The 17,222-nt window shown below is 40.1% G+C and overlaps 1 protein-coding gene across 7 annotated transcripts in view; it reads left to right on the forward strand.

Moving 5' to 3' along the window:
• Positions 1–17,222, forward strand: part of samd4a (sterile alpha motif domain containing 4A) — a 195,265-nt gene that overhangs the window by 63,770 nt on the left and 114,273 nt on the right. For 6 of the 7 annotated variants that reach the window (XM_080202731.1, XM_080202729.1, XM_080202736.1 and 3 more), the window contains exon 3: positions 16,018–16,533. In XM_080202731.1, coding sequence (XP_080058857.1) covers positions 16,018–16,533 — 516 coding nt within the window. Of the gene's footprint in view, positions 1–915; positions 921–16,017; positions 16,534–17,222 lie in introns of those variants that run through there. The other variant, XM_080202735.1, reaches the window with a different exon arrangement.

A 17,222-nucleotide genomic window follows, 5' to 3' on the forward strand; every position in this document is an offset into this window, starting at 1 on the left:
GTCTTGCCAGTTGTTTTCTTACTGTCTATGATTAGTTTTGATGCATCATTAATTTTATTTGGATCAGTTCTTTGCTCAATTTGATCACTCTCTAGCATTGAGTTATTGTTCACAGGAACAATTTTCGAATTGTGACACTCCATTTTCATTTGGGTTTGAAATCCAAAAGTTGCATTGCTCTTCTTATGATGAATTGTTAAAAACGTCATCAGTTTTGCTTTTAAATTCTGCAGTCAACCAATTATTCTGATTTATCACAATCTCCTTTTCTTGTTCAGGACATTTTGCCCGATACTGTAGAAACGCTTCTGATGCTTGAAGTTCACCCTGCTCTAGTGTCTCTACTTTAATTTACTGCATTCTATATTGAAATTCCCTCTCTCTTTATCCTTTTATTCTTACTGCCATTTCTAACTTATGCATTTCAAAAACTCTCTTTCTGCCATTTTCTGTTTTTTTTTGCATTTTCCTTTTTCAGCCTGAATGCCTCATTTTAACTGCCTCACTTTTTAGAGAAGTAGTTTTGTTCAACATCTCTGGCAAGTTTTAAGTGCTCTGCTAGCCTTTCTATATTCTCTGAAGTGAATCTGGTTCCAATTTATCTGCTAGTTCAGTTAACTGACTGTTGGTTAGTCTGTAAACTAGGAATACATCTTCCATCTTTAGGACAGTTTTAATGTCTGGAGTCATTCTGGATTCTAATTTATACAATATACCTCACAGTTACCCCAATCCATTGTCCATTACCTCTGATGTAAGTGGGGTACTTACTTTATGGATTCACAGATCTTACCATTTAACAATAAATCCTGAATTGAAATTCACTATTCAGTAACCTGCTTTCCGCATTTCAAGATTTCCAACAAATTATTACGAATCAGTGTCCAATAATCATTTCTCCACATTCTGAAATGATCCCGGCTGAGCCCTCACTTTATGATCCCATGTTATAAATGGATGGCAAGATCAGGACGACATGTGAGGGCTGGAATACAGTGCTCTTGATGGGCCACAGCGGCTCATGGATGCCCAGCCTTGAGTTGTTAGATCTGTTCAAAGTCTGTCCCATTTAGCACGGTGATAATGCTGCACACACGAAGATTATTCTCAATGCAAAGGCAGGACTTCGTTTCCACAATGACTGTGTGGTCATCACTCTAAGTGATACTGTCATGGACAGATGCAACTGCAACTGGCAGATTGGTAAGCATGAGGCCAAGTATGTTTTTCCCTCTTACTGGTTCCTTCATGCCACAGACCCAGTCTAAGTCCCCTTCCTTCCATTGAATAGTTCCTCATACAAGCCACTCTCCTGTTTGCTTTGGCTTCAACTCCTCTGTCACTGAGATTTTCTTTTCTTTCTCTTATTTGACCATAGCTCCTGGCAAATGGGAGTTAATTGTGCCTTGGTCCTGTGCCGCAATGCCTCAACTATTCACAACAATGGGAGCCAGTTTCCAATGTATTATGTTTTCACATGATTGCATCTAGTTGAATAATCGAGTGAAAAGTGCCCAGTGATGACAAGCATCTTTTAGAGAAGATCCTTGAAGGGATCCTATTATTGGAAGTCATATGAATGGGTCTGTAGTTCTCTGGTTCTGATTTTTAAAAATATGATCAGTTTCCACCTTAACAGATGGCAGACTTTATCCTCTTCCCCAAATAGAGTTGGTATGCAGGTTTCACCTCTACATGAAATTTCAGCTGTAGCTTGAGTAACATTCTTTGCCCACTTAGTCAGAAGTTGTGGGTTCACATCCCACTCCCAGGACTTGAGCACAACAAACTCTTTTGCACTGTCGATGTTCCACTTTTTATTTGGCATGTTAAAACAAGGCTCCATCTGCTCTCTCAGGTAGATGTAAAAGATCTCGTGTTGAAGAAGAACAGTGGAATTATCCTCGATGTCCTGGCCAATATTTATTCTTCTATCAACACTAAAAAGAAACAGATTATCTGATCATTATTACATTATCCTTTGTGGGAGTTTGCAGTGCTCAATCTGGCTGCTGCATTTACTGTGTCGTAACAGTGATTATATTTCAAATGTAATTTTTCGGCAGTAAAGCACTTTGGGATATTCCTTGACTATGAGAGGCATAGAATGACTGCAAGTTTTTTTTGTGCTATAAGAGTTTCGGCATCAAAAAGTTACATTAATATTTCTCTTTAATATAGTGAAATGTACCAAGGCACTTCACAGCAGTGTCATGTGAGATTAAAGTAGGAAATCTACACAGTAGTGATGATAATGCTCTGGGGACTTGGGTTCAAATCTCACTACAAGCAGTTGGCGAAATCTGGAATTAAAGGTCTAATGATGACCATAAAACCATTGTTGATTTGTTATGAAAACCCATATAGTTCACGAATGTTCTGCTGTCCTATTCTGCTCTAGCCCACACGTGACTGCAGAACCACAGCAATGGATCTCTTAAATGCTGTCAGAAATGGCAGTTAGGGATGGACAACAAATGCTGGTTCTGCCAGCAATGCCCGCATCCTATGAATGAATAAAAAAAATATAATTTTACATCATCATTGAAAAGGATGCAAGTATTATGAAGACTAGGCTAGCACATGAGAGAAGGGTTGATCTTCAGGAGCTGAAAATAAAATTGATAATACTTGCAAACAATTATATAGACCAACAATGGAAAACATTGAAGCTCTTTTCAGTGGAGTCCGGGAAAAGTATGTTCTATTTTTTAAAAAAGGGTGGATACTAGGCACTATTGAGACATTGTCGATAAATAAAGACAAAGAAAGGAATCAAGAGTAAGAATTGACTAGATGGGAAGTAGGAAAATATTGAGATATTGTGAATATATAGTTTATGGATCATTTTGATGCTTTGGAGGTGATGCTTCATTCATGAAGGTTGGGTGGGTGAAATGATGGGCTTTGGAGACTACTAGAATGCTTGAAAATGGCAGTTCAGAATGTTATCCATGCTTGATTACTGGAGTCAGATTAAAAGTGATAGTGGCATAACAGGGGGGCTTACTTAGCTGGAGATGTGATGTCTATATTGTTTACACCAAGTGCTGTCCAGAGCAATGTTTTGTTTTGGGGTTAGAGCTAAATTAGTTTAAAAGCATTCATTGAAATCTGGAAGGCTATGTCGTTATGGAGATGGATGGAGCTTAAGAAGGTTCTCTGCTTTTAATGTGAGTGTTCTGCAGCAGGGGAAGAGGCATAGTAAAAAGATGTTGCTTTCAGTAGGCTCCAGGCATTTAGGATTCAGAAACCCTAGAAACCATTTATAGTTTTGTGTAGCTTGGAGACTTGGGTTCAGGCACAGTGCCAGCTTTGTGAAGCTAATAGTTTATTGGCTGTGTGGCAATTATTAGAGTCAGGAATGTAGTTTTATGAATCGCCAGAATGCAGTCCCAGGAGAGGGCATTCTACCATCAGGAGGTGAGCAGTCATTGAGACAGTCTGAACTGGAGTGACTTTCACGGGAATTCAGATTCTTCAAATTAAGATGTTGTAATCCTTTGTGAGGGAACCAAGTTTTAGTAAGGCTTTATGACTTGCAGAGGTCACTGTCATCTATGTAGCATGCAAAATCCAAGGAACCTGTCTTGGTTGCACCTGCCATTTAATGTAGGTGTTCAACCACAGTTTATCTGGTAATTCAAATGTACTTCAGTGTTAATTCTAAATATTAGAGCATAGTTTTTGCAAATTGTTTTCCTTTTCCTACTTAAAGGTTTATTTTGTTTATTTGAACGGAGTTGAGGAGGAACTTCTTCACTCAAAGGGTGGTGAATCTCTGGAATTCTCTGCCCGTTGAAGTGGTGGAGGCTGCCTCGCTAAATATTTTTAAGACGCGGGTTGATGGGTTTTTGATAAGCGAGGGGATTAAGGGTTATGGGGAGAGGGCGGGAATGTGGAACTGGGCCACGACAGATCAGCCATGATCTTGTTGAATGGCGGGGCAGGCTTGAAGGGCTAGATGGCCTACTCCTGCTCCTATTTCTTATGTTCTTATTTAGAACTGTGCAATCTTGTGTCTTTATTCTCGTGGTGGGTAACTTGGATTTCAAACTTTGTTCATTTTAAACCAAACATTACTGTCCAGATCCAGATTGTGATGGAGCGAATAGTAAGGTTAGGAGAGAAGTAAAACAAAATCAGGAAGGTGAAGAAGAACTATGAAATTTGAATTGTCAGGGAATACAAAGAAAAAATCTACAGGCACAAAACTAAAGCAAGTAGGAATAGAAATAGGATGTCTAAGGGATGGCTCGGATTAAATCAGGGCAACAACCATGAAATAGCAGAAATATTAAATAATTACTTTGTTTCAGTACTTGCAAAGAGACATCTTTGGATGTGATAATGGAAGATTAGATTAGAAATAGTGTAACCACATTTAAAATAAAGAGGAACAATATTATGTAAACTAACTGAACTTGGAAGATAAAGCCCCCAGACAACTCTTTTTACACCATGTCTTTTAAAAGAAGCTGGAAATGAAATAGAAAAGGCACAATTACATAATTCATTAGAAAAAGTTGTAGTTCCAGGGGACCTGCAAACCGTTAACATTGGTCTGGATTTTATGTTGGTAATAGTGAAATTGTCGCTGTTCACTATCATTACTCCTTTGAAACTGATTGAGATTTCTGGAATGCGTGCATGTGCTATAAAATGCTGAAATTCCAAGGTTGCTGTCAATAATAGTTCCTGATTAGGGAATGCTGTTTGAAGTCCTTGCTCCCTTCACCCTCTAACGTCAAATCCTTGAAAAACCCTGGAAGGAGTTGCGTGAAGTGAACTGAGTCTTTAACATTGCAATAAAAGCACATTACTGTGGATACTGGAATGTGAAACAAAACAAACAGAAAATGGTGGAAAATTTCAGCAGATCGGACAGCATCTGTGCAGAAAGAATAGAGCTAATGTTTTAAGTGTGGATGACTCTTCATTAGAGCTAAAGACAAAAAAATTAGACAAGATTTGCACTGGAGTGGAGATGGGGATGAAGTGGGATTGACAAAGATGCCATAGACAAAGGGAATGTAAATGGTAATGATTGTGGCTGAGAAGGGCACTGATAGCAGCCAATTAAGAAATCAGAATGTGTAAGTGGTAGAACAAAAGTAAGCAGAGTGTGAGAAGGTTCAACATTGAGCCATTTGACACCAATTAGCCATGCGCCCACTTGAGAGTTGCATAACTCATTTGTGCTTCCTGAAGGTCACTTGGCAAACTCTTAATGGATTGCCTGTGATCTCAGAGGGGGTTTTGAGAAGGTGCCTTAATCACAGCAATCTAGTGCTTGATTGAGGAATCTGAAGTTGGGCTAGGAAAGGCTGCTGAAATCCACCCAATTGTCCTTGCTTTCAGAACCCCTTCCCCCACCTCTCTGACCCCTTCAGATTGGCTGGCATCTCCTGAAGGGGTGGGTTTTCTGTCCCCATGAAAGTGATTTGGTTGGGGGTGAGGAAATGGGGGCAGGGATGATGGTGGGTGTCCATGCCAAGTTACAGCCTGTGGTTTTTATTGGGTGGGAGGGGAAAGCAAAACTGGAGACCATGAAAATAAAATACCCCTGATAACTAGAGTTCAGAATAAACATAACCATTCTCACCACTTCCTGGGTTATGGCAAATTAGTCTGGATGTATTTAAGGGAAAGTTAGATGCACATATGAGGGACAAGGGAATAGAGGGTTATGTTGATAGATAAGGGTGGCACAGTGGTTAACACTGCTGCCTCACCGCACCAGGGACCCAGGTTCAATTCCGGTCTTGGGTGACTGTGTGGAGTTTGTACATTCTCCCAGAGTCTGCTTGGGTTTTCTCCAGGTTTCCTCCCACAGCCCAAAGATGTGTGGCTTGGGTTGATGGCCATGTTAAGTTGACCCTAGTGTTAGGGGGACTAGCAAGGTAAATGTGTGGGATTATGGGAGTAGGGCCTGGGTGGGATTGTGGTTGGTACTGACGATGGGCTGAAAGGCAGCCTCCTGTACAGTAGGGATTCTATGGATTCTATAAAGGATGGAAGGAAGTTTGAATGGGGCATAACTACTTGCAAGGACCCTTTGGGCTGTTTATGCTATGCATTCTATCTAATTCTATATTATCAAAAAAGTTGACATCAGACTGCATAATATTTGGGCAGATCACAAAAACCATAAGCAAAGAGTGAGGTTTTAAGGAATGTCTTAGAGGTTAAAGTGGCAGAAAAGTTTGAAGGAGGCAGTTTCAGAATATAGGGCATTGGCAGCTGAAGGCATGGTCACCAATAGTGGGGGAAGTTCAGGAGACCTGAATTGAAAGAATTGCAAGTACCTCTGAGGATTGTGGGGTAGAAGGTGATCAGTGATAGGGAAGGAGCAAGAACCAGGGGTTTGAAAACAAGGAAGAACATTTCAGTATCTAAGCATTGCTTAACTGAAAGTTAATGTAGGTTGGTGAGCATAGCCAAAGAACGAACAGGACTTAGTGAGAGTTGAGATATGGGCAGCAGAGTTTTGGGTGGTTGGTTTATAGAAATTGGAAGATGGCAGATCAGCCAGGAGTGTATTACAACAGTCTGACTGAGATATGACATAAAGGCATGGGTTTCCACAACAGTTGAACTGATGTTGGAGGGTTGTGATGGAAGTGCACCTGAGATCTTCTGTTCTTAATGATTTCAGTGCTAAGCTAGAGCATGCCTTTACTAGTGCTTTGGAAGCTTAGATCACTTATTTTCATTGTTTAAGTACTGGTCTGATGGATTGTTATTGAGGTTAAATTACATTTTAAAGAGACTAATGCTGAGGTAGTTTAATAAAAATGCATAACTGAATTTTACTTTGTGTAGCCATTTTTTTAAGACATGACTATTGGTACAAATTTCATGTATAATAAATTTATAATTTCATAATTATCATCCAATTGTAATCAGGCAATTCAGCAGGCATCCATTCTTCAAGAATAAACTCTTCCAATTTGGATTATTCCCAAAAAAATTGGGAAACCTTTTTTGAAGTTATCATAAATAATTCACAGCATGCATACTTGTTAGACCACTTGTTCAACATCCGTCCTGAATGAGAAGCAATTTCCTCCAGTTAAACATTGGAAAGACTAATGCCATTGTTTCTTGCCTTGTTTTAAGCTCCATGCTTCTGCTATGATTCTGTGTCCCTCTCTGACCACTGTCTCAGACTAAATCAGACTATTTGTTTGAAATCTCGTCTTCCTGTTTGATCCTGAGCAGAACTTGCATTTCTCATACTCACTTCCAACTTTGTGACACCACCTTTTTCCATCTAGCTTCAGCTTATCTACTGCCAAAGCCCTCATCCATGCTTTAGTTAACTCTACTGAACAATTCCAAAGTCCCCAGCTCAGCACCATCTTCCATAAACTTATGTTTACCCAAACCTCTGTTGCCAATATCCTATTTTGCACCTAATTTCCTTCTTGCCATCGCCTGTGCCTGCTAATGTACATTGACTGGCAGTCACTGTGTGCCATTCAACATAACAGGCAATGATTCACATCAGAGTAACAGAACAATGTTGTGAGATCACACCCGCCACTTGTGATCTCATCATTAGCTTTTAAGAGACTTCTGGATGAGTACATGGGATTTAATAGGATTGAGGGTTATAGGTAAGCCTAGTAGGTAGGGATATGATCAGTGCAACTTGTGGGCCGAAGGGCCTGTTTGTGCTGTAGTTTTTCTATGTTCTATTGGGTCCTTTTCCACCACTCGTGCCTGACACTCCAATTTTAAAAATTTAGCACTCCAATTTTAAAAATTCTTATCCTCACGTTCAGAATTTTCTTTGGCCTAGTTCTGCCCTGTCCTATAATTTAACATCTGACAAACCCACAGGACCCTATACACTGACCACATTTCACTTTGTGCGTTGCCTATTCCTTCATACCACTTTTAGAGGCCATGCTTTCAGTCATTTAGGATTCAGGCTCTGGAATTCCTCTAGATTGTTCTATCTTTTCTCTCCCTTGAAGATGCTGCTTAAAACTTGCCTCTTCAACCAAGCTTTTGGACACCTATCCAAAAATCTTCTCCTTTTGGTTCCATGTTCATTTTTACATGATCTTCTTGCACTTCAGTATATTACGTTTGGATATCTTCCAATGTTAAAAGACAAATAAAAAAATAGCTTTTTAATTGCATGAATAAATCTGAAATCATCTGTTTGTCTTGACTTTTTAGGCTTTCATTTTCATCAGATCATTTTAATACAAAAGTATTTGCTCTTACTATTTTAAAATAGGTTGCTGCACAAAAATTTACTTCAACATGGCACAGGGAATGTAACTAATAATTATAGTCACCAAAAAGGCAAGGTTCTGCATTTGCTGCAGATGATTGTGTTGATTTTTAAATACTTTGGAACTACGTTGGTTTTTTTAAAGCTGCATCTGAGTCAGTGGATAGTACAGCACAGAAGGGGGCTATTTAGGATGTTTAAAATTGAGTTTAAATAGAATAAATAAAGAAAATGCTAATGGCTGTGAGAGGGCACACGTTTCAGGCAATTAGCAAAATAACCAGAGGCGACATGAGAAAAATTTTTTTTAAGCAAGGGGTGGTTAGGAATTGAAAGGCATTGACTATTGGATTTTACTTGCGAGACATGACTCCTTTTCATTGAGTTTATTCTGAAATGGAAATAATTGAATCACTTAAACTATCTCTTTAATCTTGTACTGTCTTTACTTTTGTAGTGTAAGAACTGGGCATGGCCACAGATGTGGATTGGTCTTGCACTTTGTTTAGCATTAAAAATAAATAAATGCAAGCTACGTCAATCAAACGTGCTCCTTTTGGAAACTGACATGCCTGAGCTAACTCGTGACATTCATTGTGGCCATTTTAGACTGACACATACTGAATCTAACCGTTGCCTACATTGGGTAACGATTAGGTACAAAATTTATTATCACGAATGGCAAATAAAAACAAATGTAAAGATAAGGAGGTTTTGCCCATGTGATGTACCAAATAAACTGCTAATGATGTGTTTCTTTTCACCCCATATGACCCCCACACGTAATATTGGTGGCGATTTGAGCTATCAGAGTCTTCAATAGTAGAATCAGTTGGTAGGTATAAGTCCTTCATGTTTGATTAGGGAGTTCAGTACATCTTACTCATTAGTCTGCTCTATTGAATTGACATCCTTGAATTATGCCTCTGCAAAGATCTTAAAATTCTGCCCTCTATTTATCCTGATACCTAGGAACTAGGTAATTTTGTTTCAGTATACACAGACCTGTTCGTACTTTTTTAGTGTGGGGAATTACATTAGGGAAGTTGGGAATTTCAGCTATTCACTCGAGCATTACTTCCTCAAAAAGATCATTCGGTGACTGTTGCCATATAGTCAGAAATAGTCAGCATGGTTTTGTAGCGGGTAGGTCATGCCTTACTAACCTTATTGAGTTTTTTGAGAAGGTGACCAAAGAGGTGGATGGGGGTAAGGCAGTTGACGTGGTATACATGGATTTTAGTAAGGCGTTCGATAAGGTTCACCATGGTAGGCTTCTGCAGAAAATGCAGATGTATGGGATTGTGGGTAATCTAGGAAGTTGGATCAGGAATTGGCTATCGGATAGGAGACAGAGGGTGGTGGTGGATGGTAAATATTCATCATGGAGTGCAGTTACGAGTGGTGTGCCTCAGGGATCTGTTTTGGGGCCACTGTTGTTTGTAATTTTTATTAATGATCTGGATGAGGGTATAGTTGGGTGGATTAGTAAATTTGCTGATGACACCAAAGTTGGAGGTGTGGTAGATTGTGAGGAAGGGTGTCATAGTCTGCAGGGAGACTTAGATAGGTTGCAGAGCTGGGCCGAGAGGTGGCGGATGGAATTTAATGCGGAGAAGTGTGAGGTAATTCACTTTGGTAGGAGCAACAGATGTGTCGAGTATAGGGCTAACGGGAGGACTTTGAATAGTGTGGATGAACAGAGGGATCTAGGTGTGTGTGTACATAGATCCCTGAAAGTTGGGAATCAAGTAGATAAGGTTGTCAAGAAGGCGTACGGTGTCTTGGCGTTTATTGGTAGGGGGATTGAATTTAGGAGTCGCAGTGTAATGTTGCAACTGTACACTACTCTAGTGCGGCCGCACTTGGAGTACTGTGTGCAGTTCTGGTCCCCGCATTACAAGAAGGATGTGGAGGCGTTGGAGAGGGTGCAGAGGAGGTTTACTAGGATGTTGCCTGGTATGGTGGGGAGGTCCTATGAGGAGAGACTGAGGGATTTAGGGTTGTTTTCGTTGAAAAGAAGGCGGCTAAGAGGGGATCTTATTGAAACATATAAGATGATTAGAGGTTTAGATAGGGTGGATAGTGATAGCCTTTTTCCTCGGATGGAGAAAGCTAGCACGAGGGGGCATGGCTTTAAATTAGGGGGGGTAGCTACAGGACGGATGTCAGGGGTAGGTTCTTTACCCAGCGGGTGGTGAGGGATTGGAATGCCCTGCCTGCTGCAGTTGTAAATGCGTCTAGTTTGGGGGCGTTTAAGAGATCTCTGGATAGGTTTATGGACGAAAAGGGATTGGTATAGGCTAGTGGGTCATTGTTTTTGTAACTGGTCGGCGCAACATCGTGGGCCGAAGGGCCTGTTCTGCGCTGTAATGTTCTATGTTCTATATGTTGGAAGGTTGTGACTGAAGACTGCTACAACTGTGCGTATCAGTCTTACGGCAGTCATGGATAACTGACTTTATTTAAAGACAACAATTCCCTTTTAGGGTGCATTTACAGATGCTGTCTGATTTGCTGAGTATATCCAGGATGATCTCTGTTTTGGATTTCCAGCATCTACAATATTTTGCCTTTTCCTACTTGTGGTTGTTTTACTTAAATAATAAGAACTTTCATTTAATTGGGATGTTCTAAGAGTTGCACTTAATGAGTTATTGGAGACCAATTTTTCCCTAAAAATTATGAAAACTAAATGAGACAACTTCTTCTTATCATTTATGGTAGGTAGTAGATTGTAATTCCTTTTTTTTTGTTGAATGCTTCAAACTTCAATCCTCAGATAAATTATCCTAAATTTTGATCCTGAATCATTTCATTTTAGGATTGTCAGTTAATCCGCAGTTTGCTTGACTATAATTAGTATGGTATTAAATCTGATTTCATACTATGAAAACATACAGTTGAATACTTTGTCCATCAGTACACCTAAAAACTGCTATACAAATTGTATAGGCGATACGATCCTAACTAATATTGCTACAGGGCAAGTCAGATTCCAGAGTGCAACTCTGTTCCGTAGATCCTAATTTTTTTTTGTTTAGGAAGGTGGTTACTGAACGAAGTCATAGGAACTCAAACTTGTCACACTGAGCCAACTGGTGTCTCTGATTTTCACATGAGGGTTTCTGAACGCTGCTCTCCAAGAATACACCTTGCACTCTTCTTCCAAACAATGCATTTCCTCAGGTAGCTTCACCAAAGATCCACCTCCAGGTTTTTTCCTTCTGTTCTTCCTCTGCCCTGGACCCCAAGTACACTCAAGCTTCCAGACACACCAACAGAACATCACTGCTTCACAAGATATATTAAGGTGTCATCAATGTTTGGTTTTTCTCAAACTGATTTTATATCTGCTTCCTACAGCTATCTCTTTAATTTGATGTCCTTTACTGCCCCTTATTTCAACTTGACTGAACAGAACCTTTTTCTCAGATTTCTGTTCTTTGTTTCTTCGATTTCACAGTCTCCTTACAGCACTGTCTCATTCCCTAATTCTGGCACTTCCTGTTCCTTAGCCTGGGACTGGCTTTCTGTCCTTGTACATTGTCGTGTGAGTTCTAGCAGTTTCTGTTAAAGCTTACTCCTGGGTTACCTTTTTAATAAACTTCTGCTTTTCTGTTTGGGGCCCCTGGTTACTAAACAGCTACCTAGTTTTTCAAACCTAGTGTTTGCTTCTCATTATCGTGCAAGCATCTAAATCAACATGCAGGCACCACCTTTTAGAAAGAAAACAAAATCCAAATTCTTGACCCTAACCACAAATTAAACTTTAAATTTAAATCTAAAGTCATACCTTATTCCTAACACATACATAAATATAATTTACTTAAAAACTATCTCTATTTCCTAATAATAAATGACCATACATTTTTAATATAAAGATTATTTTTATATGGATGTCTGGCTAGCATTTATTGCCCATTTCTAATTGCTTTTGTGAAGGTGGTGGTGAACCATCCCACTGCAGATCATGTAGTGTAGATACACCCACAGTGCTGTTGGGGAGGGTGATCCAGGATTTTGACTCAAAGACTGTGAAGAAAAGCCAATATATTTTCAAGTCAGGATGGGGAATGGCTTGGAGAGCTTCCAAGTGGTAGTGTTCCCATATGTCTGCTGCCCTTCTCATTCCAGATGGTAGTGGTGGTGGATTTGGAATGTGCTGTCTACAGAGTCTTGGTGAATTCTTGAATGTATCTTTTATGTGGTATACACTGCCGCCACTGTGCATTGGTGGTGGAGGGAGTGAATGTGGTTGGGGTGCCAATCAAGCAGGCTGCTTTGTCCTAGATAGTGTCAAGCTTCTTGAGTGCTGTTGGAGCTGCACCCATCCAGGCAAGTGGAGAGTGTTGCAAAATGCTCATGACTTGTGCTTTTGTAGACATTGGATAAGATCTGGGGAGTCTGGAGATGAGTTATTCACTACAGAATTCCCAGTCTCTGGCCTGCTCTTGTAGTCACAGTATTTTTATGGCTGGTCTTTATGAAAATGATTGGCTCTAGGAGTTTACCCTGAGGAACTCCTTCAGTCATGTCTTGGGGCTGAGATGATTGGAGTTATACCCAGCCCAAAGGAAGATTGTTGCGGTTGTTAGAAGTCAACCAGTGGAGTGTTTTCCCCCTGATTTCCATTAACTTTATTTTTGCTAGAGCTCATTGATGCCGCCCGCACTTGTTTAGTGCTGCCTTGATGTCCGCCACTTTCACCTTGCCTCTGGAGTTCAGCTCTTTTGTCCATGTTTGGACCAAGGTTGTAATGAGGTCTGGAGTTGAGTGACCCTAGCAGAACCCAAGCTGAGCTCTGTGAGCGGATTGTAACTGATTAAGTGCCACTTGATAGCACTGTTGATGGCATCTTCCAGTACTTTGCTGATGACTGAGTAGTCCAATGGATGTGATAATTGGCTGGCTTGGAATTGTCCTGCTTTACAAGGGTGTATCTGGATAATTTTCAACTTTGCTAAATGCCAGTGTTGTAGCTGTACTGGAACAGAATGTTGGGCTTGTGCATAATTGGGAATGGAGTTGTTTTGTGGGCTGTCCTCAGCCAGTTAGTTGTTTGATTGTCCACTGTCATTTAAGACTGGAAGAGGCAGGACTTCAGAGTTTTCATTGGAAGTGCTTAGTGAAGCAGTGCGCTATAGCGAGAGCTATTAACTATGCATTTGTTTTATTCATTCGCGGGACATGGGCGTCTCTGGCTGTCCAGCATCTATTGCCCATCCCTTGTTGCCCGAGGGCAGTTGAGAGTCAGCCACATTACTGTGGCTCTGGAGCCACATGTAGGCCAGATCAGGTAAGGAAGGCCGATTTCCTTTCCTAAAGGACATTAGTGAACCAGATGGATTTTTCCAACAATCAACAATGATTTTGTAGCCATCAATAAATTCTTAATTTCCATGTTTTCTCTTTATTGAATTCAAATTCCACCATCTGCCGTGGTGGGATTTCAGAACATTAGCTGAGTTATTGGATTAATATTCTAGCAATAATACCACTAAACCATCACCTTCCCATGTGGTCCTGTCTTTTAGCTTTAGCAGGTTGGCACCTCATTTTTAAGTATGCCTGGCACTACTCCTGATCTTTTTTCCTACAGTGCTCATTGAACCAGGGATGGTCCCCTGATGATAGAATTAAGGATTTTCTCGTCCATGAGATTACAACTGTGGTTGAGTGCAGTTCTGCAACATCTGATGGCCCAAAGCATCTGTGTGATATCTGGTTTGAGCAGCTAGACCTATTTTGAATCTGTCTCATTTAGCAGGTGGTAATGCCACGTAACTCAGTGGAAGGTGACTTCATTCTGAGGATAGGACTTCATTTCCATAGGGTCATGTAGTGGTAACTCCTGCATGGAAAGATGCAGGTAGATTTCTGAGGGCAGGGTCAAGTATGTTTTTCCCAGGTGTTGGCGTGCTCCATATGCTGCAGGCCCTCTCTGGCAGGTATGTCCAGATCGGTCAGTTGTGTTTTTAGCAAACTACTATTGGTGATGGACATTGAAGTTCCCCACCCAGGTCTCATTCTTTGCTCTCACTAGCTTCTGTTTTCTAAGTAATGTTTAATATGCCGTAATACCTGTCGGCCGAGGGATAGTATGGCTGATAATCAGCAGGCGATTCCTTGCCCATATTTTACCTGATACCTTGAGAATTCATGAGGTCCAGCTTCAATGTTGAGGGCTGCTAGAGTCAGTCCCTGCCATGGTACCACCATGGCGCCACCTCTACTGGGTCTGTCCTAACAGTGGGACAGGACATAACTAGAGATAACGATGGAGTCTGGGACGTCAACAGTAAGGTATGCTTCAGGGAGTATAACTACCAGACTTTGTTTGGCTAATGTGTGGAACAGCTCTTCAAATTTTGGCACAAGTTCCCAGACATTAGTAAGGTGAACTTTTGCGGGGTCAACTGGGCAGGTATGCTTTTGTAATTTTCAGAGCTTCATATTGAGTTGTCTGTCTTGTTTCGTTATTCTTCTACATTACTGTGGTTGTTTGATCTTAGTGCCTTGTTGGCCATTTTGGGCGAGATTCAGAGTCAACCACATTGCTGTGGTCTGCAGGCCAGACCAGGTAAGGATGGCAGATCTTCTTTGTGGGAAACAGTGAACAAGATGGGGTTTTACAACAATCCCAGTCGTTTCATGAATTAATTGTGTTTATGTTCCTCAGTTGCCTTGGCATTTGAACTTGTGTCTCTGGAACGGTAGTCCCAGCCTGTGGATTGACTTTTCAGTAACATTATCACAACGCCACCATTTCCTTCAGTATTGTCATTGACATTGTTTACATTTTAAAAACGTTTTTAGACCTCAATTCTGTGCCCAATGAACTTTAGGATAGGGATTTTTATCTGGTATCCACCAGAAATAACCAGAGAATGTGGAGAAAAAAAATACAATCGTAAATTAACTGCTTACTTTCTGGGAGAAATGCCGTAATTTGTCTGAGTTTGTTTGTCTCTCCATAAGATCACTGTATTTGGAATATGAGTCACTGTGAAATATCATGAAAAGTTGTTTGGTACTGCTAAAGGTGCTTGTGTCTCAATAAAAGTTCACCTGCGTGGAGACGTGACCATGACCTATCATCCACAGTGGAGAGGTGAAGGTGCCAGTGATGAGGGTGTCAATCATCTGAATTATTTTTCTAGAACCGTTTCCACCTTATGACAACAATAAATGTTACTATTTATGCGGGGAAGATTTTTTTAAAAACTTGCTTCACTTGGGTAGGAAGCCATTTAATTGTTCATTGTTGGTTGGAGAATTCTTGCTGATTGCCTGCAACAAGTTTCACAATACGTTGCAACAATAGTAATATGTTTAATTGCGTTTAACTGATTTTTTTATAAAGTTCTTGTGCTTTGGAGCTCTTGGAATTTTGATAACAGTGGGGCCTCCAACACAGAAGATTGAGTTCTGCTTTAGGTTGCAATTTACAACTCATATTCAACATTGCTATCATTATCAAGCAGTGCATTTCTGGAATGCAAGTTATCTGTCAAGACTTTGCGCATTCTTTATTTACAATGCAGTACTTAATGGTAAAATAGGAGGAAGATGTTGTAATGCTTGATAAAAAGAGAACATTTAAATAATATTTGACTGATAATGGTGACAGATGTTTGGATGACACTATAATCCAAATATACACGTGAAGCCTTGGTTGGTAGTTTCAAGTTTCTAACCCAACCTGGACTAGTTGTTTGAGAACACAAATAATTAACATATTTTATGCTTTAACATTTTTGCAGCATTTATTAACCAATGGCATCAAGAATCCAAGGACAAAGTAATGATGCTGTTGCTGACTCATCTCCCATTACTGAAACCAGGAAATACTGATGCAAAAATGGAATATATGAAACTTTTACCTAAAATCTTGGCCCATTCAATTGAGAACAATCAGCATATTGAGGAGAGCAGACAGCTCTTATCCTACGCTTTGATCCATCCAGCCACCTCACTGGAGGACAGAAATGCACTAGCCATGTGGCTCAACCATTTAGAGGATCGCACCTCTAGTTATGGAAACCAGAGCAGAGGGCGTCCAGATTCGATGGATTATGGGCAAACTCTTTATTACCACCAAAGACAGAACTCTGATGACAAGCTCAATGGTTGGCAGAGTCTACGTGATTCTGGGATCTGTGTGTCTGCTTCTAACTGGCCAGATAAGAACCAGGCTTGTGAGAATGGACATTTGCCACTTTATTCTTCTACATCTGTACCTACAACAATCAACACTATTGGGACTAGCACAACCACAAGTGAGTATAAAATGCATTTGATTTTGTACTTTGAGATTTAATATTTTTCAAGCTTTTGGAAAAATGTTGATATTCTCTACTGATAGACACAGTTCAGTTTTAGATAAATTAATCTGTTACTAAAGGAAAATAATTAACTCTGTAATGGTTACTTCTGACATTTCTGCTATACTTTTCAAGATTCTTGTATGTGCTTTAACAATTTAACTCTAAAAAGATCACTTTTAGCACAGTAAACTAAAGCTGCCTTGAATTTCAGTTGATACATTGCACAGAAGTACCGCAATATTTGTTCAATTCATTTTTCTAGACTTAGTGCCGCACTTAGATGTTCCTACTCGAACTCTTGCTTTATATGTTCCTAAGGCAGCTGTATGACTGTGGTATAGATGTCTCTGACATTCTTCTAGTTCCAGCTTCTGCCAAGAAAAAAATTGAAATGCTTGAATAGAAAATAGTAATGCATCAGAATAAGGCTTGGAATTGCAGAAATCTCAGATTTATGCAAATGAGATTTTTGCAGATTTCAAGGCACCTGTTCCCATGAACTAATGCAATCTTGCACTGGATTACTTCTGTAACGATGTGCCATGGTTGATTCAGAACCTGGTGTGAGCATTTACTAGATCCATTTTTTTGTTGTTGTTTTATTCAAAGTTTAATGAGAGGTGTGAATGTAAGCACTGTAC

This window comes from Carcharhinus amblyrhynchos, chromosome 14 (genome assembly GCF_965287045.1).
Source record: "Carcharhinus amblyrhynchos chromosome 14, sCarAmb.v2.hapA, whole genome shotgun sequence".
Classification (NCBI taxonomy): Eukaryota; Metazoa; Chordata; class Chondrichthyes; order Carcharhiniformes; family Carcharhinidae; genus Carcharhinus; species Carcharhinus amblyrhynchos.